This window comes from Amblyomma mixtum, chromosome 6 (genome assembly GCF_055824585.1).
Source record: "Amblyomma mixtum isolate Tamu chromosome 6, ASM5582458v1, whole genome shotgun sequence".
NCBI lineage: Eukaryota > Metazoa > Arthropoda > Arachnida > Ixodida > Ixodidae > Amblyomma > Amblyomma mixtum.
The window spans coordinates 112686942-112713743 of record NC_143017.1 but is presented as its reverse complement, the minus strand read 5'-3'; the positions used below and the strand labels follow the sequence as shown (position 1 = coordinate 112713743).

The 26802-nt window shown below is 46.1% G+C and overlaps 2 protein-coding genes across 3 annotated transcripts in view; both read left to right on the top strand.

Annotated features, from left to right (window-relative positions):
* LOC149340060 (uncharacterized) lies at positions 1 to 23147 on the top strand. 2 transcript variants are annotated; one of them, XM_089548802.1, is made up of 11 exons: positions 1 to 101; positions 1166 to 1279; positions 4848 to 5055; positions 7095 to 7201; positions 7468 to 7700; positions 12355 to 12529; positions 12587 to 12758; positions 14143 to 14243; positions 18846 to 18984; positions 20766 to 21017; positions 22866 to 23147. In XM_089548802.1, the coding sequence occupies exons 2-11, from the start codon at positions 1166 to 1168 to the stop codon at positions 23003 to 23005; spliced, it is 1641 nt and encodes a 546-aa protein (XP_089404928.1). In that variant the 5' UTR covers positions 1 to 101; the 3' UTR covers positions 23006 to 23147. The 2 variants fall into 2 exon arrangements, with proteins under 2 accessions (XP_089404928.1, XP_089404929.1); XM_089548803.1 differs by lacking the exons at positions 1 to 101; positions 4848 to 5055.
* Positions 23148 to 24847: 1700 nt separating this feature from the next.
* LOC149340059 (A disintegrin and metalloproteinase with thrombospondin motifs like) overlaps positions 24848 to 26802 on the top strand; it is a 33666-nt gene continuing 31711 nt past the window's right edge. Inside the window, exon 1 of the mRNA XM_089551045.1 lies at positions 24848 to 24890. Within this exon, the coding sequence (XP_089407171.1) occupies positions 24848 to 24890 (43 nt within the window). The remainder of the gene's footprint in view (positions 24891 to 26802) is intronic.

Here is a 26802-nt window from a genome sequence, read left to right as displayed (position 1 = left end):
TGCTTCCACTCGCTATAAACCGCCTAGACATTCGAGCAATAAAAGACCAAGCATCGTACCTCTCCGAGAGCAGCTCTGCATATCGCCCCAGCACTTCACAGGTAAGCCTGCTCATGCATGTACTTCAACCACATTTCCTCCAATAAAACAATGCTCGCAACCACAGGCAACCATGTTTGGCCGAATGCATTGCATATCCGCAAAACTCAGAGCTCAAGCTGGGTGCGTCGCACCACTGATGGTTTCACTGTAAAAATCTCGGCGAAAACAACTCCCTGCCTCTTTCCTTCCCTCCCGATTCCAGCAATTTTTCACCGCTCGGAGTAGACCATTTGGGCACATAGCTCGTAATGCGTGCACCAGGTGCGCAGCATCCGGTCGCTGACATCTGGTGTACGTTCACTGCTACGATGCAGTGATGAAGCAACGTCAGTGATTCTCGATTCGCGTCCTCTATATAAAACGCACCGCTGCAGAGGCAAGATTTGTCACCAGGAGTTACTGTTTAATTCGTTCTTTTTCACTAAGAGCGACAGGGGCGGATGACCCAGATACGTAAATTTGCATTTTGCAGTGCGCACTGAACGACATTAAGACGCAAGCATTGCTCCAGGCCACTTTGGAAGATATAATTCAGCTCTGTGCTTCGGACCATAGTTAGGTTATCCCACAAAATTTTTTGCAAATTGTGCAAAACATTCGAGCAAGATTAATTTTTAAGCAGCAAAAAATACCAATGCTGTGCTCGGGGGTGCCGAGGGAAGGGGGAATGCAGTTATTGGCAAGTAAAGCATAGTAAAAACTCTTAGGTGGTTTAGCCAGATAAAATACGCTAAGCATAGGAAAATGGAGCGAAGGAAAAGGCAGACAGGCAGTATTAACAAGCATTGATCGGATGCCCGGATTGAATTACGGTGCAGCAAGATAATCAATGATCACTCGTCCATGAAAACCGCTGCTGAAAGAAGTCTAACCAGGATGGTGGTTCTAGGCCCATTATACGGATGTCGAGTTTCAGATTTATTTGGCACTTTTCAAAACCCGTCGTCACCTGCGTCTTGTCACCTGGCGACAACGCCTTTAGTTCTAGGCGGAAGGAGAAGCCATTTTTTTTATTCGAATGGTTGAAAAAATTGATAACTAGTCTATTTATTCTCTTACTCAGATGGCCACTGTACTCAAGAGCCCTTTCAGCAAAAACGAAGGCCCGTTGGATGTCCATAGGAATTTCGGTGGATATCTCCTAGACCACCTTCGACGTCACCGCAATTCCCGATGGGTGAGTGATCGGCTCAAAGAAGCTTGACACAAAGTTGTACTGGTTACTTGGAGGATATTCTCGCCAACGATGAAACAGTATTGGTCGTTGGGGACGGGGGTTCGGGGTCGCTACTAGCTTTTGCTGCCTGGCGGAACCGCGGCCAAGTCGACGCCCGTCCCCACCACCAGGACGGGAGTGTTGTCGAGTGAACAAGTTGGGTGATAGGAGGAAGATTACGAGTGGGTTCATTTTCCTTTTTACAAGCATAAGGGCACACGGCAGAGTCCTTCGACCACAATACAGCCGAATTATATAAGGCCCTCATTCCTTACAGTCCCTAGGAAGAGGACGGCCTCGCCAAGGAGAGAGTGTTCACTTTCCCTCACAATCTCACACTTTCTCTCACTTGTGGCCACACCCCTGTCACATGTTTGAGCTTGACTGAGGAGATTGCCGGCGCGGTCGCGTAATCAGCGGTAGTCAGCACGGGTTGTTCAATGGTCAACTAACGGCAGACACGTGTTGTCGAAACCTGCACTTAATAACGCCGGACTCGTGGGGCAAGCACGCAGGAGGGAAACACCGGAAACAAGACCTTCGTCTCCAGACCTGGTCGCGGTGGCTGAGGAAGATAACGCCCGACTGCTCGCTGCGGTGGCTGTCGGCACGTTGGGCGGCACAAGAAATTGGGCGCTTTTGGGCCCCAAGTTCAGCCCGTCGTTTCTTTCATTCAATGACGGCCGCACTCCGACGCAGCAAAGCACGTTTCTTGAAGCCACATGAGAACCGCGCCCTCTCCTGGTGGCCGATTACGGCAGGCCTGGGAGCAATGGTCGTCGATTAGACAGCAGGTACTCGGAGCCACCCAGGAGAAACATGTGTGCTGGCTGCTTCTAAGCGAGACCCTCTGACGCCGATCTCAACATGGTGCATGAACACCACCCGACTGCGCATCCTATTCAGCACGCAGGCGCTGGTGTCATCAGACATCCCCGACCATGCACCAGCTGCGCCAGCTGCTAGAAACGGATATCGCAGCCATGTTTGCGCCCAGTGTCAGTATGTTCACCGCAGACAGAAAGCCATGGCCATACTCCTGCGTAGGCCACCTCCATGTTTTTGCTAACCTTGGTGGCAGCCATCGTGATGGTGGTGGCGGTAGTGGTTTATTTAAAAATAAAAAAGTGAAGCAGAAGAGTGTTGCCGGCCGCGGCAATTGCTATCTAATATCTTAACCACCCGAGCTGCAGCCGGCGGAAATTAAAGGGAAAGGGAGAGGGTAGTGAGGAGAAGTATAGAGGGGAGCGACAGCAAGAAAGGGCAAGGGAGAGCTTTGTGCACTATTTACAAAATACAAAAGTAATCAAGTTCGCGCCGCTCGCGCGCTAATCTCCAAGCATTGTCCGAAAATAAGTGCGCGCGAGCGGCCACTGCGCACAGTCACTTACAAAAGAAGTAAACTGTATGTAGTACATAGCCGCGCGCACGTAGCGTCCTGTCTCGGACTAATCGCGCGCGCGGCACACTGCACTAGCGGCCGGGGTGGGGCGCCCGGCCGCGTATACCGTCCGAGGCAGCACCCACGGACCGTTCGTGTCACGCGTGCACTACCTGGCGAAGAGCAAGCGGGAAGTCAAGCCCACCTGCTCGATGAACGCACAGAGGCTCACCATTGTGATGCGCACCTTGATACGTTTGTGGGCGAAATTCATGGCGCTTTCATCTGGCAACCTCGCTCTTCTCAGATGATGTGATTCAACATTCACTGTGAAGGACGCTGTAGTCATGAAATTGGAATATACAGAGAGCACTCCTCTAGCGCTTTTAGGAAGAGAGTATTTGGAAGTACAAAATTTACTTTCAAATAAATTTCAATGCTTCTTGAAATCATAAGATTTTACTTTGTACCGCTTTTTGTGCAAACATTATCTTAAACTCAGAGGACGATTAGGTAAAAAAAAGAGGGCGGGGAGGGGGGGGGGGGGGGATTTTATAAAACGGAATTCAGAAAACCGAATTCTTAATCTATTTAATAGCTGTCGCTGTAAAACAAAATGTAGCGGAGAAACCCTTGCGAAACACTGGAGCTGCTATGATGGCGTCACAACCCTCTGCGCGTCTCTACCATGTCTCTGCATTAGTTCTCGCACCGCAAGTGCTAGTTTCAGCTTTTTGCCAAAGAGGGGCCATCGATCCGTGTAGCGGCGCTCAGTGCAGCGCTGCTCAACTCTTCTCCTCGCTTTCCTCTTCGCACCATTCCTTCGAGTTACCTCAACCCCGACAAAGCCGCAAAACTAGAAAACGTGCCTTTGACTGTTGCCGCGGTAAAGCAATTAGGTATTGACTCGTGTAAAACGCAAAGCTTGGAACTGTGTTTCTACAAGCAAAACAACGAAACAAAATTTAGGCCTCTGGTTTAGTTTATGGGGTTTAACGTCCCAAAGCGACTAAGGCTATGAGAGACGCCGTAGCGGAGGGTTCCGGAAATTTCGACCACCTGGGGTTCTTTTACGTGCACTGATATCGCACAGTATACGGGCCTCTATAATTTCTCCTCCAAAGAAATTCAACCACCGCGGCCGGGATCGAACCCGCGTCTTTCGGGAGAGCAGCTGAGCGCCGTAACCACTGAGCCACGGCGGCGGAGCTTTCTTTTTCAGTCTTTATAATGGTCATGCATGTGCCTAAAGACCTAGTATGTATGAAATTAAACACTTCCTTTGTGCTTGCCTCATATTCAGTGCCGAGAGACATTCGCTGTGCTGAGCACCGAAGCGTCCAGAACCTCGCCTGCTAAGAGAGATGCGAATCCTCAGATGGTCGCAGCAACAACCTTCGAATTTGAAGGCCTGTCAACCATTGTTACGTTCCTTGAGAGCGCCATGCCTGCGCGAATGACAAGACTCAGCCACACGCTGTTCTTTTTAAGTTTCTCCCTTTCCTTTACATCTTCCTTTCCCCTTCCCCAAGTGCAGACCAAACAACTGGTTTCTTGTACAGCATAACCTTTCCGCTTTTTCATCTCCATCCTCTTTCTATATCCGTACGTGCAAATACTAGATTCAAAAAGAAGTGGTCTCTTTTCGTGAATCAGTTCCTTAAATGCTCTATATTTTTAAGCGTGCATACGGAAGTCAGAACCTAAAAAGTCAGTGCTTTTATTTTTTCCTGCTCATGTTCGCACTGGGAGCATAGCTTTGAGTTTGTACGAACTTGGCCAGCTTTGCGCCCTGTTGTAAGGATTTTCTAAATTAGACCACCAGCCAGAGGCGGTACCTTTCATCTGCATTGCAGCGTGAGATACAGCACTTGCTCCGGCACTGAAGAAAGGCAAGTTCCCTCCAAGTGTCCTTTCTCGACAGTCTGTTCCGAACAGCCTGAACGGCACCAATGCTGCCACATTCTAACATTTAGGGCGAAATCCTGAAAGCTTGCGGAGTTTTTAAATATCAAGATCGAAGTGACTTCATGACGCCTGGCTCAACAATAGGCGCTTGTTGACTACCCTGCAGCTTGTAGGGTATCTAACCGGAACACCGCTCTGGTTCGCCTCTCACCTTCCCTCTTTCTCTCTATCTGCCCGCAGATAAACGCCACTACGCACGAAGAGCGAACTTATGGCGAGGTGGCGGACCAGGTAGCCGCAGTGCACGCAGCCTTGCTCCGCCTGGGCATCGGTGCCGGTGATCTGATCTGCATCCTCGTCGCCGACCGCGCCGAATTACTGCCCATGTTTTTGGGCGCAGCGTGCGCCAACGTGGGCAGCGCTTACGAGCAGCCGGGATACTCAGTAGGTAGGGAGGAATAAAATTTAGGTATCTCTCGATAGGTGCCCTCATTATCGGCATAAAATAATACCGCAACTCTGCGACCTAATTTTTTGTATTAAAGCACTAAAATCTTCAACAAATGCGAGTACGTATAATCCAAAGACACTGCTCTGGTTGGCTCCATTTGGTTAAAATTTCTCAGCGCTGTGTCTTTAATGTATTTTTTTCATTGGATATTGTTGCGACATTGGTGACGGGAACTAGGAAAAAAGGTTTCTACAAAGGTATAAGCCGGAGATCTCACGTCGGAATCCGAAAGACTGGAGATATGGGCCATGAGTTCACAGCATGTAATGTGAAGGCTGGCTAGGGTCCAGTCCCCTGGCTACGTTTAGAGTCGCACTAAACGTGTCTTGCAACACGCAAGTGTTTCTGATATTGCAGCTTGCTTTACAGTAACTGAAGGCACCTTGAAGCTCAACCGCAAAAATTCTCGGGCTCAGTCGGAGGGTAGACTGTTGTTTCGGTCGGCAGTTAGGAACACCACAATCCAACACGCACTGCAAGACTTGCTTTGCTACCTTAAGAGAGCTGCCACTGTAGTGTGTAGTTTATTATACTGACAGCTGCCCTGTTGTCTTAACTAAGCGCAGCACACACACACACACACACACACGCACGCCCGCCCGCACACACGCACAAGCACACACACGCACACACGCGCGCACACGCCTATATATATATATATATGAGAGAGAAGCCAACAGCCACAGAATCCAGGCGACACAGGGGTTTTTTTAAATCATTTATTTATTTTGTGCTGTTGTTCGATTTAGAATATTACTGAATACGTTATCGCTTAAAGCTAATTGATTAGAAAAGCAGAAGAAAGGACAACCACATGCCGCCGGTGGGATCCGAACCCACGACCTCCGAATTACGCGTCCGGTGCTCTACCGCTGAGCTACGGCGACGGATATCAAATCTTCTGCTTTCGGGGGTATTTATGTTTACAAATAACCTAACCTTGGGAGTGTTCATCAGCGCCACCCACGTTCTTAAGCGGCGGACGTAGCACGTCCTGAGTTACCGCTGATGTGACGTGGGTGGCGCTGATGAACACTCCCAAGGTTAGGTTATTTGTAAACATAAATACCCCCGAAAGCAGAAGATTTGACAGCCGTCGCCATAGCTCAGCGGTAGAGCACCGGACGCGTAATTCGGGGGTCGTGGGTTCGGATCCCACCGGCGGCATGTGGTTATTTTTTCTTCTGCTTTTCTAATCAATTAGCTTTAAGCGATAACGTATTCAGTAATATTCTAAATCGAACAACAGCACAAAATAAATAAATTATTCAAAAAAATCACCTGTGTCCCCTGGTTTCTGTGGCTGTTGGCTTCTCTCATACTTATAACGAGCCCCTCATTCCCCTTCCCTTGTTTGCTATATATATATATATATATATATATATATATATATATATATATATATATATATATATATATATATATATATATATATATATATATATATATATATATATATATATATATATACATATATATATATATATATATATATATATATATATATACATATATATATATATATTTTTTTTTTGACAATGTTTCGCTTCTTGTTTTGAGTGAAAGGAGACAAACTGTTTCTTTCCCCTGAACAGGCAGTCACTCTAAATTCTGTAGCCGAAGTCTTCGACATAAAGCAGCAGCTTCTGTCTGAAATGCGTCATTCCGCAAGATTAATCGAGAACTGTGCTCATCAGGAGCAAAAAAAGACATGTTTTGGATGCAGAGTGCGGCGCCAAAAGCGAGAACGCGTCATGTCCGAACTCTACAAATGGAGCGCACATAAACCACAGGCAAAGACGACATTGACTGTTCTGCTTCAGCCTTCCTTATTCGTAGTAACTATTCGGTAAGAACACGGAAACAATCCGGCTGTCTTTTCCCCACAATGTGATCTGCGGGAAAATTCGAGGTATCCAAGAACCCCGCACACTTCCCGATGTGACTGAACTGAAGAAAGCTCTCTTCTACTGCAGATGTTCTTGTAGAATGGATGAAAAGCTTCGAGTTCGCAGCCATCTGCTGCGAGCCTGACTGTATTGATGAAGCGTTAGAACTGAGGACAAAGTTGCCAACTGTAAAGGTAATCAACTTTTCCTACTTGCTTACTAACATGTTGCATACAGCACGCAGTGGAATTTCAAATCCACCTTTCCCTTTCCATTAAAATATTCATAGCACCATTTCTTCTCGCTTGTGAGTTTATAACATTTGCATTAGTTGTTAATTTCCATTAATTTTATTCATATTCTGGTTCCTTCCCCTCTCGAAACAAATGCCCAATCTCCGCCGGCATCGATGTGTAAAACTTTCTCTCTGTGTGTATACATTAACTTACGCAATTTGCAGCACATCATAGCACTGGGTGAACCGGCGGGACATACCCATGGCATCAGAGGGACGACTGTCTCGTGGAACCAGCTGATAAGGATAGGCCGTGAAGCCAACAGTTCAGGGCCACCATCTGTCGAATACCAGGAAAACCGAATCTGTTACACGAAATCTACCAGTGGAACGACCGGGAAGCCCAAGATAGTGGTGCACAACCATGATTCGCTTGTGGCCAGTGTCTCAGCCAACAGGTGACAAAAATCTCTTGTTGCTCATTTATCTCCTCTGTGACAATTCACTATACTTATAGGCAACTGCCCAAAACTCTGTATTTGTTCGGCGACGAAACGCAATTCCATTCTTCGGTCTTCATTACGATACAGGCCATTGTATCTGTACTGTAGGTAGGTTCCTTCGCCGACTTTTTTTTTTTTCGGGTAAAAAATCAAGCATTTTCAAAGCAGATTGCGACGCGAATCTCTACCGGGTATAATAAGTGGCTTCGCCCGGCTCAATAACCACCACAGCTATTATAAAGAAGCAAACGCATGAAGAAACAGCGATTAATCTATTCGCAACATAGCAGGGTGCATTTTTCCTTCTTGCATGCAGAGAAAGCATCTCCACAATTATCACTCTCGCTTGTTATCATGGAAGAGGACGAAAAGATTAGGAATCGCATGGTTTGTTGCGTATTATAGAAAGCTTAAACATCCTGAGCTCTTTGCGGCTACTGTCGATGATGATTATGATTATGAATTTTTTTGGTGCAAGGCCAGCACGGCCAAAGAGCGCTATGCAAAAAGTATCTTCGTCTACACAAGTTGAATTCAAACACCACTCTTCCAAGCATCCCATCGGATATCAGTCAAGCACCGGGCCAAGGGAGAGCATGTACCAATTTAATTGTTTGTTTGCTACCAGGCAAGGCTATTGATCGAACCCCGCACCTGCCGCACGAGAGGCAGAGGCTCAAGACGCTAGGCAACTGCTGATGTACCAATCTCGCTACTCGCCGCAAGTGATAGGAACCTGCTCGGTGTTCCAATGTTATTTCTTGGTTTGGTTGATGGGGTTTAACGTCCCAAAGCGACTCAGGCTATGAGAGGCGCCGTAGTGGAGGGCTCCGGAAATTTCGACCACCTGAGGTTCTTTAACGTGCACTGACATCGCACAGCACACGGGCCTCTAGAATTTCGCCCGCACCGAAATTCGATCCCCGCAGCCGGGATCGAACCCGCGTATTTCGGGTCAGCAACCGAGCGTCGTAACCACCGAGCTACCACGGCGGTTCCAATGTTATTTCTGATCCTTTTGTTTTGTTGGGGTCAGCGATAGATGCTAATAGTTATCACCAACAAGGTTACACTATATTCCACGCAGGACATAACAGCAGACAGCAGTTTCCAAGGTCCGAATGTCCTAAGGTTAGCAGTGCCATAGTTAGCTGGACTAAACACCCAACAAGATGAAACAGCATGCCCAACGTGTAAAATGTGAGGGCAGTGTTATAGCCAACAGAAAACTAACGGTTAGTGGACGCCAGCGTTAAGTTCGCTCCAGTTCGTATATGTATAAAGAGATAGCAATCATCCAAATCATCGCAGTAGTCGCGAAAAAGTTTTTATCTTTGTACCCCCTAACCATTATTTACATTAGCTGAGTTGCCATCAACGTTTTTGAATATATTCCGAATTCAATAATCTTTGTGGCCACGAAGATGCATAGGTGACGAACCCTTGTTATTAGTTTCGAGTGTCAATGTCAATAAGGTCGTTCTCGTTTGCTGTCAAACAAACAGGATTCCCGGCTAAAGTCCACAGATATTGTCGTCTGACAAAGTACAAAACGGCGCGAAGTGAGTGCATTCGTCGCTAAAAAAGAAACTATATTTTTGTGCCGAAAATGTATAGCAGACTTATCTTCCTTAAGTAAAGCATATCGGGCCACATTTTATTAGGCAGCTTATGTAAACAAAAATGTCATAAAATGATTTCGGGAGTAATGAAAGCTATGTCCATGACATGCTCTTTCAGATGCTTCCCTGTCCCTGTCCCTGAAAAAGAAAACTGGCTAGTTAGTAGTAGTTTATTCTGGCAGACAAACAACGCACGCCCAACGAGACCGAGAGAACACAAAATAGCTCTGAACACACAGCTAATAAAAACACCAGAAAAAAAGAATATCAAAAACAGGAGATCCACAACATATGTCTAATCCGCGAAGCTCTAAATAAAATCACATTCTTCGACGCACAATGAAAAGGATAGCTTAATAACACACGGAAGCTTTTTATTTCTCAATGGGATATGCTTCCGAAAGTTCATGGGTCCGCTGATACTGATGACGGACCAGGAGAGATAGTAAAAGGCTGAATAGGTACACCTCCGCCAGCAACACTACTGACTGTATAGCGAGTGGCGGACAAAGACAGTAGCGTACTAGAAATGGGGTAACACTTATCACACGATGAACTTTGCGGCCTAAGTTTGTGAATGAGATTTTGCCAAGAGATTGACATTTTGCCCCTGAATAGAGCCTACTAAATGCCTTCTACTATAGTACTACAGCTATCGCCGGAAAAAAAAAAAAAGAAAAGAGCATAGTACCCCGTCCACTGTGCGGAAAGACAAATAATTTCGCAATTTCACAGCGAAACCCGTTATAATCTTCTACAAGCCATTTAGTAACAGCAATTTACGGGGTACGAGGGCAGCCGTGTAACGCGTTAGGTGGACATCACGGCCACGTACCTCAAAGAGCGACTGAGGTGTTTACTGGCCCAGTGAGCCAGTTATGCTCCTTCCTTTCTTCAAAATTAACAGGATCTAAACCCTCAGTTAGCTTTGAGAAAAATAAACGCGCATTACTGCCTCAATTTGTTGGTGGACGTCAGAAAAACCTCACAGAGTGATTGAGGTGTACACTGACCCAGTGAGCCAGTTCGGCGCCTTTTGTTTCCTCAACACGAACAGAGGGTTTAGACTGTGAATGACAGCCTTGGGAATTGAACTGTTTTCTTCGGGCAAGCGGGCCCAGGAGTCCGCAGAGTGTACCGGGAGCGCGATCGAGCCGAATGCACCAAGCGGAAGGCCCAGTATGCACGTGAGCGTACAGATGCCAAAAGAGGCCTGCGAGACGCTCAACCGGGCAGTCGCCTATGAAATTTTAAATGGGCCTGCCACTCCAGGCCTTTCGGCCGCTAATGCCAATCAGCTTTGGCTGACTATGCGCTAAGCCGATAAGCTTCGGAGATTTTTGCAAAAATAACTGGTAGGACCAGCACTTGTCGCACTCTTGTACTGGGGGATCATTACAGTTTTTTACCTGCGACGTCACTATATTAGTCTATATAAAAAAAAATACGGACGATGTAGCTTGGTCAGGCCAAATGTGACACAGGTGCGCTAGCACTAGTTATGTTAACTTTAGCTTGGGACACTTAGCTCCACCTTAAGTGTATGAAGCGATAGGATTAGTGGGGTAATACACATATACATGGAATGAGTCATTCTCTACATCCATAAATCGCTGGGAGTCCAAGTACTGCCAGCTGTGGAACTTAGCAACCTCTCGCGACTAATCATAAATATAACTGCCACCTGCCATTGTAGGCAGCGTGCTCACAGTCCGGTGGGCAGGTTGTGCAGGCGTGATAAGGCCTCGTGAATTAGGTGGTGTACCTTCCACCCAGGCGGATGGCACCCGGTCACCCAGCTCTTCAAGGTCACCGAGGGAACAAACATTGGCGAAATCGGCGAGTGGGGGCTCTGGTGTTAGCGCATCGAAATGCAAAACTAGAGGGTGCGCTTAAGCTGTGCCTTAAGGGCATAACGTGATAGCGTTAAGGGCAAAATTCTGCGCATGTATGCGGAATTTGTAATTCTCTATTTAACATTGATAGAGCTCTGTGAGCCCTCATACAACTCCTGGCGCAGTGGTGCAAGCCGTTATACAATGAGCCACTATCCGGGAAGGTGACTTGCAAACACAGCCACCGGTGATGCTCGCGAGACCCAGGTTGCTCTTCCCGAGCAACTTCTCGCAACCAATCATTAATTTAGCTACTACCTGCCATGGTGGGCAGTTTGCTCACAGTCCGGTGCGCAGGTTGTTCTGACCTAACAAGGTCACGTGACCTACGTGGCCCACCTAGGTTGCTTCCCACAGGATTCTTCGCTCAGAGCCACGTACCATGTTCACATCTGACACTCAACCCCTTCTACGAACATTTCGAGCTCAAAGCTCGCATCGGGTGTCGAGCCTAGCGGCTAAAAGCTAAACTGCTCTGCTTGGAGTTTCTCCATATTTCCGTGAGGTGGCGGCAGTCATCTGGTGAGCGTAAAGTCCCGCGAATTGCGGTAAGCTGATTACAACCGTTTTCCTAATTGAACAATTAAAAATTTAAACCATAGCCTGAATGACCATGTTACGTGATTGCTCCCTTTCTGTTTGGAGCTCGAGGGTGCATTTCACACTGGTTTAGGGGATGGATTTGGATGAAACACTTCTGGCCAGGTATACTCGTATCGGGGAAACATTAAAATAGCCAAGCGTGTATTTGTTGGCGCTGACGATATCATTAAGCCGTGCTTCTTGCCTTCTGGCTCACCAAGAGGGTTCGTCATGCTTTGTCGGTAACAAATTTCGTACTAAAAGCAGAAATACCTACGCAGAAAATACCAGAATTTTTGTTTGTTGGTCTTTTCAGCTTGCAGTGAATCGCCTCCTCCTCGTTTTCTTTTTAACTCTAAACGCTTCTAGGCTAACACTTTGCCCTCTTCTTTCTCTCAGTACACTGAAACCTTAATCTTTTGCACGGGGCATTTTTGGAGGGCTATTTTTGCAGCAGTCTTTTTAGCTGCTGTTGCAGTGCCGTTCATACCGTGGCCATTATTTTCGCAGCCATCCACAACACATGGGTCTAACAACGGAGGATGTTATGCTGTGCACCACTTTACTTGGCCACGTGTACGCTTTGTTCGACTGCGTAAGCAAAGCCATCGTCCAGGGAGCCTCAGCCGCATTTCTCGAGAGTCCGAATATTGAAGCACTCCTCGAGGCGCTGCAAAAGCACAAGGCAAGTGTCCATTGACCGGACTGGTAGCGCTGCAACCTAACCACACTATTCAAACAGGTGACCGCACTGAGCACAGTTCCTTACGTGGCGCGATGCCTCCTGGACCACCCGCAACGCAGCAGCTACAACCTTAGCCACCTGCGTTACGTCACAACGGCAACGAACTACATCAGCGAGGACGTGGCAAGGAGGCTGTTTCAGGAGCTGCGCCTCAAGAGTTACATCCAGCGTACGTTTCACAGTTGCTTCCAGAAGAAATATCTCAAGCTGGCAGATGAAATGAAAGTTCGCAGCTTCGCACGGCTGGAATTCCGAGCACAGAGCGTTGCTCAGAACTCGAGCTGGCTTTGCACAGCACACGGGCGTTTTTTATATTTCGACTATATCGACATACAGCCGCCGCCGCAGGCATCGAATAACCCGCGACCTAGGGATTAGCCGCCGAACGCCAAAGCCACACAGGCACTGCTACGGGTTTCATGATTTCTTCGTGCTAATGAATACTACATATTCCATTCCGAAATTATAGGCGTATCCAAGACCTTCTTAACCCGAGTGGCACGGGTGGCAATCAAAGCAAGTTGAATTGGAACACTCATGCGGCCGAGAGAAAGTTGTTGGTAAGAATAAAATCCTGCCAGAATGCAATCGTGCAGCCTTCAAACAAGGTGTAGAAAAAAATCCCGCCTTCCCGCCTCTTTTTAAACAAAGCTATTAGGTTTGAAGCTATGTCACCTTGATAGCCCAACTGATGGCACTGGATTTTACTTGTCTTCAAATTTCTTAACGGCCTTCGTAAACAAAGGAAGCAATAGAGGACGCAGAATATGCGAAAGAACGAAAGCACACACATATGTAAACGTACTATTTTAATACTTCCAGCGTTACACTCTGGTATGTAAAACATTGGCTGATACTGACGTGTCATTTAAAAACCAAAGGAGTGACACTCGCCGACGGTTCAGTGAGGAGCATTAACGGTTTAGCCCCAGTAAGGTTCATGCTTTCAGCACACAAGAGAAATTAAAGGCGATTTACTTTTGCTGAAAACGAGGTTCACATTACAGTGCAGCACTTGTAGCAAAATATATAGCGGGAAAACTGCTAACAGCGGCGTGAGGCGCCAACGAGCGTGAAACAAATATCGTACAGAAACATCAAGTGCGACGCGTAGCAAGCAACCGCTACAGATTGCAACGCGAAATGGCTAACTTAGGTTAAGAAATTACTAAAATTAATAATAAACAAAGCAAAAGCATATAAGCAGTCAATAAACTGTATTTCGTACGTTTATATAAAGTTAAGCATTTACAGCTTGCAGAAGGACCTATTTTCGTTTGAAGCGTTAAAATATGTTGACATGGACTGCAAATTGTATCGCCACCGAGTACGACGACGCCAAGCAGCAAGCTGCGGCGTGCAGGACGCACGAAAGAATGCGCGCGAGCGGACTGCTCCAACTGAGCAGAGACGCCGACGGCGGCATTCGCTGCGCCGGGCCAGGCGAGTGCGAGCCGAGTCGGAATGAAGAGGCGTTCGAAATGTGAAACAGTCTGTGTCAGCTGCTTATGAACTCTCATAAGTGTTCCTCTCCTACTTTCAACTATTTGCAGTCTACGGACAGACCGAAATTATCTTCATTGCCGGAGGACTCTATGATGACCCGCCCAGATTCACCTCTATCGGCCGTCTTGGAATGGGCAATGAAGCCATGGTGAGAAATAACCTTTAGTACACAGGGCACCTCAGGCAGCCTTAGATTCAAGTTTTCAAGGAGCTCTAGTCCCTTCATTTTTGTGAACAGCTTCTTGCATGGCCTTGCAGATTAAAGAGGCACTGAAGTGGAATACTAAATCAAGCTACATAGATCAGTTTTGTCTGGTAGCAAATATGTCATCTTATGAAAAATACAGTTCTGATAAGCCAGAAAATCGGTAAAATTGATCTACATGTGGCGACATTACTCGCGGATTCCGACAACAGCGTCTGGTGTCGTGGTTTCTCTCCCAGTCACGATTCATTTATTGCTTTCTCGCACAGCGGAATTTCACCGGCAGTGGGCAAGTACAGTCGCAGAACCGAACGCGTGTTATTAGCAGTGCACCTGTAGAATTTTGTTACTCCATTGTGCGAGAGGCCGTAATTTTTCTTTTCGTTTTTCTTTTTTTTTACGCGACAGCTAAGCTCCCGTTCAGCGGAGAAACCGCCGTAGTTTTTGGCGTTGGCATGTCGACGAAATCCCGATTGGTCGAGAGGCTCGTGACGTCACACGTTGAGCTGTGAAATGCAATTCATTAACAATTAAGTCATATTGTGATTATGAGGTTATTAGGTCGTAGTATTACTGAAATTTCATTATTATAAGGATTAAAAGTAATATAATTATAATGAAAAGAAAACTGGGATAATTAGGAATCGCACCCATACCCATGGGTTGCGGGTCTGGCACGCCACTCCTTGACCGCTGAGGAGCGTTGCTTCGATGGTAAAACGGAGACCTTTTGTCTCTTGTGATGTACCACGTGGTGTGATATGCCTACTGATGTGAGCTTCGTTTTATGGTTTTATGCAGTTGACTGTCCCAAAGTTACTGAGGCTTTGAGGAAGGCCATAATAGAGGACTGTGGATATTACGACCCCCTGGGGTTCTTTAATGTACACTGACGTCGCACAGTACACGGGCATCTAGCATTTCGAGTGATGTACTGATGTATGTGAATAAGTCTGTTTAATTAGAGAGCGGTATTAATTAAGAAAGAAAGTCGCAAACCACCATTAACGCATCGTGCCATACCCTGAAAGGGACCATGAAAAGATATTTACTGAGGTTAGGAAAGCGTAACAGCGAGCAATCATCGCTGGTCACCGCACGGCAAAATGATTTAAGCTAGCTTCATTAATACCGGAAGGATACCAGTGATTATAAATTACGCTTCTCTTCTTTGCCCTTGATTCACACACGCCGTCGCGCCAGAAAAATAAATGAAGAAAGCAGGTCGGGACTGCAGCCCTCCGCGCCCCATCTAGCCCCATCCTACAGACGCCACCTGAGCAGGCCCAATGACAAGGCTGGCCCAGATTGCCTACTGACGTCTTCGTGGTAGGAATGGCCAGCTAATTCATTTCAATTCAGTACAGGTGATTGAACTGGATGAACTGCGCGGATAAGAACGGGATGAGGTGTTACCGCTGCTATGCCGACTTACAAACAGCTGCATTTCACCACCAATCTTTGTTTAGCGGCAGCACCAAACCATATCAAGGAGGAACGTTTTTTTTCCTTGTCTGGTCACTAATATGAACAGTGCAAATAACGACGTCAGCATGACGAGAAAAACTAGAAACTAACGATAGGCCCCATCAGCTTGACCAGGATACCAAGGAATGATTTGGTTTGGTTTATGGGGTTTAACGTCCCAAAGCGACTCAGGCTATGAGAGACGCCGTAGTGAAGGGCTCTGGAAATTTCGACCACCTGGGGTTCTTTAACGTGCACTGACATCGCACAGTACACGGGCCTCTAGAATTTCTCCTCCAAAGAAATTCAACCGCCGCGGCCGGGATCGAACCCGCGTCTTTCGGGTCAGCAGCCGAGCACCATAACCACTCAGCCACCGCGGCGGCGGAATAAGGAATAAGGAATAAACCAAGGAATAAACACGAGCGAATATGCGTTAGCTGCAAGCTAGCGATGGTGAAACGGAATATTCTTAAAGGGATCGACAAAACACGTCAGAAGATACTTGCGGGAATAAATAGTCTTGCCTCAATTTTTAACAATTTAGTCCTGAAATATCGAAAAAAGTTGAATTTATGGTTAAATGTCGCATTAAAAATCGCCAAAAACAAATTAAAAGCCATCCGGTAGTGAAATACTTGTTTTCGACGTATCTCACCCAGCGACCACGTCACTGTAAAATAATACTGAATTGTTTTAAGCGCACAGTGGTTCAGGAGTGTTCTTCATTTGTTGTTATAGATTGCTCTCCCTCCAGTGCGCCCTTTTGATCAAAAGTAAACCCTTGACATCGCCGGCGATGTGCTTTTAGCTTTTCTCACTAGATGGCGCCATAGTGTTCTGCATTTCCTAGAAAACGTGACAACCACGGTAAACAAAAACTTTCGTCGACGATGCGTATGTCGCTGTGGCGTAACAACTTCGGGTGTAGAAATTCAAGCGTGCGCTTCTGTGTACAAAAACTGTTTAATTGCTGTCTGTCAGGTGAGGTTTATATTATTTTTTGGTACGTCCACTCATACCGCCTAGTGGAAGTCAGTGGGTACGTTGTACGTCACTTCTGCCCATTTTTCCTTCCTCCATGCTTCTGCCGGTGTGCAGTCGCCATCACGCTTACTGATCATGGTTTCCAGCATCGGGACACATAAAGCGTTCACTGCTATTGACAGAAAAATTATGGCAAAACTCTTCTACAGCTTTTCTAACGAAACCGTTGCACAATGGAGCAGCGTAGCAAGATTTCCTTTCGCGAAAAATAAAGACAAAGAAAATCGGGGGTTAAATCTAAGTTCTTGGTACCTTTAAATATTCCACAAGTAGTGCACGAACTTCTCGTCGGCGACGAACGGACAGTCATTGCATACGATTCTTCGTTGTATATTAAATGATAATATCACACTCTTTTTGGAATGACACACCACAAAATGCACTCAGACCGGGTATATACATAAGAGGATTCGCGCTTCCATGATCTCTCGCACATGCGTTAGTACACTAGTTCTTTACAATGCAGGAGACGGAGGCTGAAACGGACGGACGCAGAAAGCTTGTACCTTTTTTCCTGGTACCTTATTTTATTTCACGCGTAATACTTGCCTGTACTTGGAAGTTTTCGTGTCCGCACTAGAGGGGCAGGTTCTGCACTACGGCCCGTTTTCCACGCCAATGAGTTTAGCGACCACTGGCGCATACGAACACTGAACTGTCGTGGGTCGATGCAAAACAAATTCAACATATCACCTGAATTGCTGTGTGATGTCCCGCACTGACGAGAGCGCATCCAAAGAAGCACGGTACGCCCGTTCGTCGGTCACAAGGACCACACTGTCGGCGAGTCAGGCTTGACAGTGCAAGAGACACGGCTGAAAAATGCGTCCATGAGTCCCGAGAACATTGCACACCTTTCACTCGACGTCGACAAATCGCTCCGCTTACTCGCTATGCAATGTTCAGGTTTGCTGCCCAAAACACCAACATAGTGGCATCCACAAGTGCACAGGACAATGATTCATGGTTGACCAAACCTACACTGCCGGTGGATCATGTTTGACCACGAAAAAACATTGAAAATGAGACCGTAGAAGCATGCTACAAAATACAATCTGCAATACAGCCGTAGATCTACCAGCTGCCGTCGACGCCATATCAAGACAGGGACGACCCGAGAGAGCCGTCGCGGGGGCATATGTTGCTCTGCTGCTGACTCAAAGGCACGGATTCGATCCCGGCCGTGGAGGTCACATTTCGATGGAGGCGAAATGCTAAAGGCCCGTTTACTGCACGATTTCAGCACCTGTTAAAAAACCCTAGGTGGTCGAAATTATACGCAGCCCTGCACTACCACGTCCCTCATTGCCTTCATCGCTTTTGGACGTTGAACCTCATAAAAACCAAACTATCGTTTCACCTTGACGCAGGTTCAGTTCCTCGCTCCCGCTGGCCGGAGAGCTCTGAGGGATACGAATACTAAAATGCCGCCGCTGTCTCCTAGCGGCCGATTTGAATACGGAAGGGTTGCAGGGATTCTTCAGTAGAGTTAGTTGCTGAGCTTGTCGGTATTTTAGAATTAAGTTCATAGTAAACAGCGCAAAGACACAAGGCCAAAGAAAGAAAGGGAGAAGAAGGACGAGGAAGCCTGTGTGGGTATCTATGAATAAACATTTGTCAGTCAGCGCTGTGAATTTGTCTTTCTTCCGGTCCTTTTTTTCTTTGCTATCTTTGCTATGGCTTTGTGTCTTTGTGCTTAATAGTATGAAATTAATTCAGGAGTTCTATTTGCGATTTTGACAGGAACGCGCGGCCACTTTACCGCTAAAAAAAAAAAACTCGCCATTGTTTTTAATGAAAGTCTAGCCACATTTCTCAGTTTGCCACTTCACTTTAGTGTCCCTTTAACTTTGTTTAATTCGTTCTGTGCTCCCCACCCCCATGTGCGTTATGGCTCTTCAGAGTGTTCAGGGCGTAACTTTTCTTGATGCACTCATACCGGCGCTGCTTAGACTACCTTTACCTTGTGTTCTTATGCTGCTTATGCTGGTGTGTTCTTATGCTGCTTCATAGGTATACCTAATTATGCAGGTGGTAGACACCGAGACAAGAAAACCCCTCGGCCCAAGGCAGCAAGGCGAACTTGTGCTGAGAGGTCCCGGCCTTATGCGAGGATACTGGGGACGGCTGAATGAGAGTGTCACCGACGCAGAAGGCTGGTACCGAACAGGTGATGGGATGTTGCTGACGAGTGCATTTCTGTTTAAACAGATGGTGTGCACGGCACCGTATTCTATCCACAAAGCTCATCGAACCGTTTTGAACAAAGATTACTTTATCAAGCTTTAACGTGTTCCTCAGGGTTCGGTGCTTGGGCCACTCTTATTCATTACATATATTAACGACATAGTATAAGACATTCCAGGTCACCTTAAACTATGTGCGGACTTTATGCTATATTCAGAAATTAAAAATAAGACAGGCCGGCTGATACTAAACGATGTTTTTCAAAAACTCACCGGATGGTGTGATACCTGGCAAATGCCAATCGACTTTGAAAAAACCGTCCTCATGAGGATAACATGCAAAAAAAAAAAAAATCCGCTCATACTCCATTATCCTTTCTCCAATAACATTCTTTACAAGGTTGGACACTACAAATATCTGGGTCTATGGATCAATAACACTCTTGACTGGACCAGGCCCATTAAACAGGTTTCAAGCAATGCAAACCATAGACTTTTCTTTCTGAGGCGTGCACTGATGTTCTCCATCCCCGAAGTTCGGCTTCTAGCCTACAAATCAATTGTCCTCCCGATACTTGATTATGCGGTCGTAATTTGGGATCCGTTCACGAAAACAAATATTGATGAAATTGAAAAAATAGAAAAAAGAGCAGTCCGTTTTGTTTACAGTAGTTAAGGACTTACATCAGTGACTAACCTATTGCAGAAGGCTGGTTTGGCACCATTAACCGGAATCACGTCTCTCGTCTCAAGTTTTTGTACCAACTTGTAAACGGCCATTTCAAGATTAACGTTTGTGAAATAATATCTTTCTCTTCAGGTTACAACACTAGGCAGCGACACAACCTGACAATTACCCCTTTTAGCCCTCGTAACAATTGCTTAAATATTCTTTTTTCCCAAGAACAGTAACGGACTGGAATCGGCTTACCAACTACTAAATTTTAAAGCAATCTGTGGGATCATTTAATAGGAGTGTAAGTTTTCCCTAATTTCTGCTTTTTTCTTGCATTTCGTTGTACTTACTCAAATCTTTAAATATTTTTGTTACTGACTGGTTGTAATAGTTGCACTACGAATTATTTTCTTTGTTTACAGCCGATGAGGGGCTGTGTAAAACTGTTACTTCATTGAGCTGTTTTTCCTGCACTTTTGACATCTGTGCTCCGTATTATTTTCTGTTTACTGCCGATGAGTGGTTGTTCATTATCGTGACTTTTATCTCTAAGCTTTTATCCTGAGATTTTGAAAATTCTACTGTAATTTTCCTTTTTTTCTGTATTCATGTGGCCACCCTGCAAAAATTCTTTGTTGGATTGCAGTATTCATAAACAAATAAATAAATAAATAAATAAATAAATAAATAAAATGAACTCGGAGCTCCTGGAGCTTACCTGCGGCAATAAATAGGCGCCTACCTTCGCAGGTGAGGCGCGTTGCTTGGCGCTATTTGCTGCAGTCTTCATTTTGGTAATTCTTATTCTTAAGTCTCTCCATCAAGTAAGGCCATCCTTGGCGTAGCCTTCGGGCATGATAAGATTACACGCCAGACTTTTTTTCTTTTCTGTAGTTAGGACAAGCCTCGCCATGGCAGCTCGAGCAGATGGGTGCATGGGCATTTATGATGAAAAAGAAGGGAGAAAAGGAAAGTGCAATGAACATTCTAGCATTTATTAATGATTATCTTGGTTACGAGTCCATGAGCGCATAACGGGCCTGCTGTAACGCTGATTCGCCTCTTCAGCTCAGTAATCCACCACTGCAGGTGACGAGTGCTACTTCGACGACGATGGATGGCTGTACCTGGTGCAGCGAATGAGCGAGTTCATCTTCTACCGAAGTACGAAGATACCGCCAGCCTACATCGAAGCCGCCCTCCTTCAGTGCCCCGAAGTGAAAGACTGCGCTGTCGTGGGGCTGCCGCACCCGGAAGATGGGCAGCTACCGCACGCAGTGATTGTGCCCAAGCCCGAGAGCAGGCATCTCGGCCCGGAGCACTACCTGCGATTTGTCGAAGGTTGGCGCGGAAAGCTTGCTGTCCTCAATATTTCCTCTCACCTTTGAAGTGCATTATTTTAAACGCTTCAAAAAAATCAGTCTCGCTTTCCTTCTCCACCTAATTCGGTGTGTAGAAGGAGATGTTGGCGCTTGCACAATGTTCTGGCCACTCGCCTTCATTTTTTGTGAGAACGCACTGATAACTAAACACAGGAGAAGTCAAAATGAACGCTGAAAGAAACCAATGTTCGCGCAGTATATGCCTACAAGTCGGTAAAGCTAGAGAGTCTGCGAACTGCAGACTGCCAACCTCGGCCCAGTTACACGCTGAAGTAGCACGTCACCTTGCTTGAAATTCAGGGCTTCTTTTGATTTAGTTCGCTTTGGTTTATTGGGTTAAACGTTCATGAGGGACATTGAATATGAGGGACGCCGTAGAGTAGGACTCTAGGTTGATTTAGATCACCTGAAGTTTATTAATGTGCATTGACATAGCACAGTGAATGGGCGCCTTTCGTTTCACCTCCATTCAAACTCGGCCGCCGCGGTCGGGATCGAACCCGCGTCCTCGGCCTCAGCTGCCAAGCGCGCTAATCACTGAGTCACTGCGGCGGTTTGAAATTCAGGACTCATGATGTTACCCTCCTGGTCCTCTGATTTTCCGACATATAAATCGAGCGTCCAAGCAATACCACCAATGTTGCTCAAACGCTTAGCGACCGTCTAATATTTAGCCAATGATCTGTATTAATTTAAGACACCATGACTTTGTAGAAGCTCTGCTTGGTCACTTTCGACTCTCGTTGTATTCCGTGGCATTACCGTGTGGTTCATTTCATCGTTTTCTTTTTCTATTTTGATTTTACTCCCTAGAAAAGAATGGCGCGCTTGTAAGCGTAACTGCGAGAAAATAAATTGAAAATTGTTCCGCATGGTGCGGCATGTGGCAGGACGAAGGGCTTGACTACTGCACGTGCAGCATTGCGCTTGCAGCTGCACTTTGCAGCAAAAAAAAGCAGTGCGAGGGCAGGAGCGAGGGCATGTATAATATCTGGCTGAAGCCCTTTTTCTAATAAACTGACTGAATGTGTCTACCTCTATTTAAGGAGACAGCGAAGCACCTAAAAACTTCTTGAAGAAGAATGTGTCATCTATAGGTATAAGCTGTCAATTTATTCAAACTTAAGGTCCAGCTACGACAGGTCAAAGCAAAACAAGGACCGAGTGTTAGCTGTTTTTAGGTTGTGCTAGCATGTAATCCACCAGATGTTATGCTATCTCAAGCTAAGAAATCATGATTGCCGTATAGTGGAAAGGACGAAATACGGAAAGAGAGACTTTCTTAGCACGGCTGCCGAGTACAGAAACAGATGTTTCACCACTAAAGTCTACAGTGTGCCCACAGAGTCAGTCAGCTACGAAATGTTCTTTCGTGCGAGCTCCACTGATAGGTCGTCTTTTGATTATAGGACATCTGCAGGTTCGAGTTCATTGCTAACAGGACGCGAGTCGAAGCACACTGGAGTGATTCGGTGAGAGCAGGCGTCGCACTAAGGAACCATTGTGTGCTTCATCGGTCTTAGTGTGATATGAGAAGTCAAGCAACAAACTACCGAAAGACCGGAGTCATCCATGTAGTGCGTAATTCTTTACTTTTTTCTCGCTCTTTGCTGCGGCTCTTGTGTACATAGAAGGACAGAAAGCGCGTAGCCTTTTGTGGTTGCCCCTGCCGATTAATGGATGCACTCTTCTCGTCCAGCAAAAGGCGTTTAAATCATGTATAGGTTCCTGATTTGACTGCCACGAAAGTCTTCATTTTTATTTCTCTCTTTTTTTATTTTTCATGTTTCATGTTCCCATGCCGCAGCGAGCGTTCCAAACGAGCTTCGACTTGTGGGCGGTGTCACACTCGTCGACGAGGTTCCGCGAAACAAGCTTGGCAAGTTGGTGCAGCGTGAGCTTCTCGAGTTGGTGCTCGAGCGACGAGCGAACAGCAGCATGAAGTGAAAGCTTGGGAGCATGCAAGTGGTGCCCCTTTGGCGTTAATCTTCATTAAATGTACCTTTCAGAAGCCATGCTTCATTAAAAATAGACTCTTCCGGCATGCTTCACATAACGGAATTCGAAATAAAAAGAATGCAACCAACTGCTTTAGAATGGAAAGAAATTCTTCACAGGCGCTAAATGTCTTCGTCTCGGCGAAACGTCACTTAAGGAGGGCGCCATTTTATGTTCACTTCATGAAACACAGCTGCATAATTTTCAAATAACGCCCGCAAACGGAAAAACGCGGCGTGTTCATATTTGACTCAGCTGTGCCGCATATGAAAGGTCAACGACTGCAGCGAGAGCACTTTTTTATCTCTCTCGCTTTACGCTTTGGTCCACGAACGCATTCCAGCTAACACATTCAGCCACTATTGATTTCTTTCCAGATATTGCGCAAAAATTATCATGTACAGTGGCACATAAGGCGCCAGCAGAGGAGTCCTGGGTAGTCTGCCTGCAACTTGGGAACTATCACTGAATCACATATATAGGGTATACGAGCTGATGTTGGCGATGGCCGATATGAAGATGCTATTATTACATCAACGCCACTAGCATATATTATTCATGTCCTCCCACCTCCCCTCGTGGCAATCGTATCTCACCATCGAATTGGAATCAATCCAAAATCGTGCAGCTCGGTTCATCACTTCATGTTACTCAAGAGAAGCCAGTGTCACCACCCTCAAGCAGTCCCTCCGTCTCTCAACACTGGAATCACGCCGCGTCGTTTCCCGACTATGCTTACTTCATACATTTTATCATAACACAAGATCACGGCACGCTCTATTAACCGCCCCACTACGAACGTCCTCCCGGCTTAGTCACGGTAACCCTATAGCACGCATCAGTGGCCACACGTCAGCTTACAACAACTCATTTTTCCCCAACGCAATAGCGCTATGGAATTCACTGCCTAACGACATCGCTGCATGCACTGATCACAAAACATTCCGCGAGAAAATAAAAATTCACCTCACGTAAATCTTGATCACTTCTGCGCTCTTTGTAGCGAGTATTGCTTGACATATCTTTCCCCCCCCCCCTTATGTAATGCCTTCGGGCCTTTAAGGGATCAATAAATGAAATGAAATAATGCCCCTACTTAGAGGCCTTTATTGCCTAATAAATTATGATGACGATTAATGAGCAGTAGCCACCAGCACTGCGTGTTTTATACAAAGAAATAAATCATGCCCAAATCACAACAGCGTTAGTCTTACCACCAGACGTGAACGTCGGCGTGCCGGTAGAGGCACATGAGGACCACTTGTCTTGTAAGCCCACTGGTCGACGTAGCACTGGATTTTTCAGTCTTCCGTATCCTTCTTCACCCCCATCAGGGCGCCGACCTGGCACCGCTCTGCTTAAGCCCGCCATGTGGTGCGAGTGGCGGCGAGCCAGCCAGGCTAGTCGCCTCCATGCACCGATCCGAGCCTATTATAGGTAACTGCAAAAGACGAAAAAAACCACTTCCAAGCAGCATTTGTTTTTCCAATAATTTCGTTATGCACTTTTAGCGTATCAGTTGGTATGTTAGTACAAAACTGTCACCATTGCCTTTAGCTTGTGTCCTAGAATTAGAGAGACGTTTACTGAGAGAAAGAAGCAGAGGTTGGCATGAGGGACGAATGCCTGAACACCACACTTAACTCCAGGATGCGGAACAAGGAGGGGCGCCACCGCCCTCTGCTCCTGCGCACAGGCAACGATATACGTTTACGTTACGCTAAAGCTCACCACGGTCTGGCCTCCTGCCCTGCGCTGAGGAAGAGCAGAAGAAGCATTTTTATGGGGGTTATGACGCTGGTCGCCCAACTCCAGCTGTACTGTGCATCGTACCGTGCGCGTGTGCTTGTGTTAATCTTTAATTAGAGCATCACGCGCGTACGATCTGTGCATATGCTTATATGGGAATATGTAAATAGATTTCTTGTATAGTGTACCTCTCGCCCCTATCCTTTTCTAACTGTCCCCTCACCTCATTCATTTCACTTCAACACCCTGCCTGCTAGCTTTTTATTTCCGCTGCCAAAACTCAGGGGCTTCCCGTAGCGATGGCAGATGCCGGGGCTAGCAAAAATCTTTTCGTTCCTTTTAATTCATGTTTATTAACACTTCTTCTTCTTCTTCTTCTCCTTCTTCTTCTTTCGCTTTTTCTTCTTCTTCTTCTTCTACTACTACTACTACTTCTTCTTCTTCTTCTTCTTCTTCTTCTTCTTCTTCTTCTTCTTCTTCTTCTCCTCTTTCTTCTTCTACTACTACTTCTCCTTCTCCTTCTTCTTCTTCTTCTTCTTCTTCTACTACTACTACTACTACTTCTCCTTCTTCTTCTTCTTCTTCTTCTTCTTCTCCTCCTCCTTCTTCTTCTTCTACTACTACTTCTTCTTCTTCTACTTCTTCTTCTTCTTCTTCTCAGAATGCCGATATAACAGAGTTACGAATATTTAGACGCACACCAGGAGCGTGCTTAATCAAAACCATGAGTCGAGAGCCGTGTTGCGAACGCAATGAGAAAGTGCCATCGCTGCCTGGAGCACTTTCCAAGTCACCAGCCAAGCGCCCACTATTCTGTGCTCTAAGGGCGGCCTACTATCGAAACGCGCTAATAAAGCGGCCAACGCCAGTGCTTCGTGCGTAGTGTACTTGTAAAAGGCAACTGGGCAACGGTGGTTTGTTGCTTAGCCGCTCAGCGAAGCACTCATGGAAGCCCTTAATTAAGCTCTGAATCTGTGTGAAGTAACGTGAACACTCTATGTCGAGCAATTTCAGACAAAAATTTTGAAAATTAAAAATTTATGATACTTTTACGGAAGTATTCAAAGTAATTGTCCACTCCTCTGGTGTGTCGCAAAATCTTGATTTTAAAGTTTCCATCGATCGCATCAAGGAGTTAAGACTCCGTAGAAAACCCACGAGGAGCAGTTTTTACGATAGCAAAAACCTTAATAGAAAAAAAACTCAAGAGTGAAGCCGGGTGATCTGCGGCTCATTGATGGTTATATTGAAATCTTCCATTATACGAAAAAATTGCGTTCATGAAAGGTTTCCCGCCCAAAAATTCTCTTTTCCAGAATTGTTGGGTATGTGGTCTTTAAAACTGCCGGAAAGGCTCAGTTATACGGTTGAGACGCACAAACCTGCTGCTCGGTTACTTTAGTCGAAGAGGGTATGTACGGCTATGCCGCGATGACGTATGATCCACACTCTACGAAAGGCTACAAAAGCAGTCGAGGACCCCGCGAGTTAAATTAATTGCAGGTGCCGCAGCGTGAAAGCGGCGCCCAGTCACACTATATGTAGGAGGTTTCTCTCCTTTTGCTGAATTCTAAGAAAGTGCAGTGCCTGCATTTGACCGAACAGTTATGCTTGTTATAAAATATGAATTTTTTTTATTCTTTACAATTCAGAGAACAAGCAGTGAAGTTCAGAAGCATTTCGCATGTGATTTTTGCACTAACATTTCAGCATTCTAAGTAGTCCAGACGAACGACGGAAGAGACTGGGCTGCTGCACTTGCCGAGCGCGCTTTCTTAGTATAACTCTAGAACGACTGTAAACGAACACAGTGAAAAATAAACCGAATGGCGGTAAGTACTCCAGGCGCCAAAGCGGCTACAATTTTTACAAATCCGGATAATGTATAGACCACCGGAAACCCCACCACGTTACGGGGCGTCACCTGCAGCAGAGCAATGTGTAGCATGCAATTAATGCAATAGCTGACAGTTTTTGTTTTATTTAGTGCAAGAGAA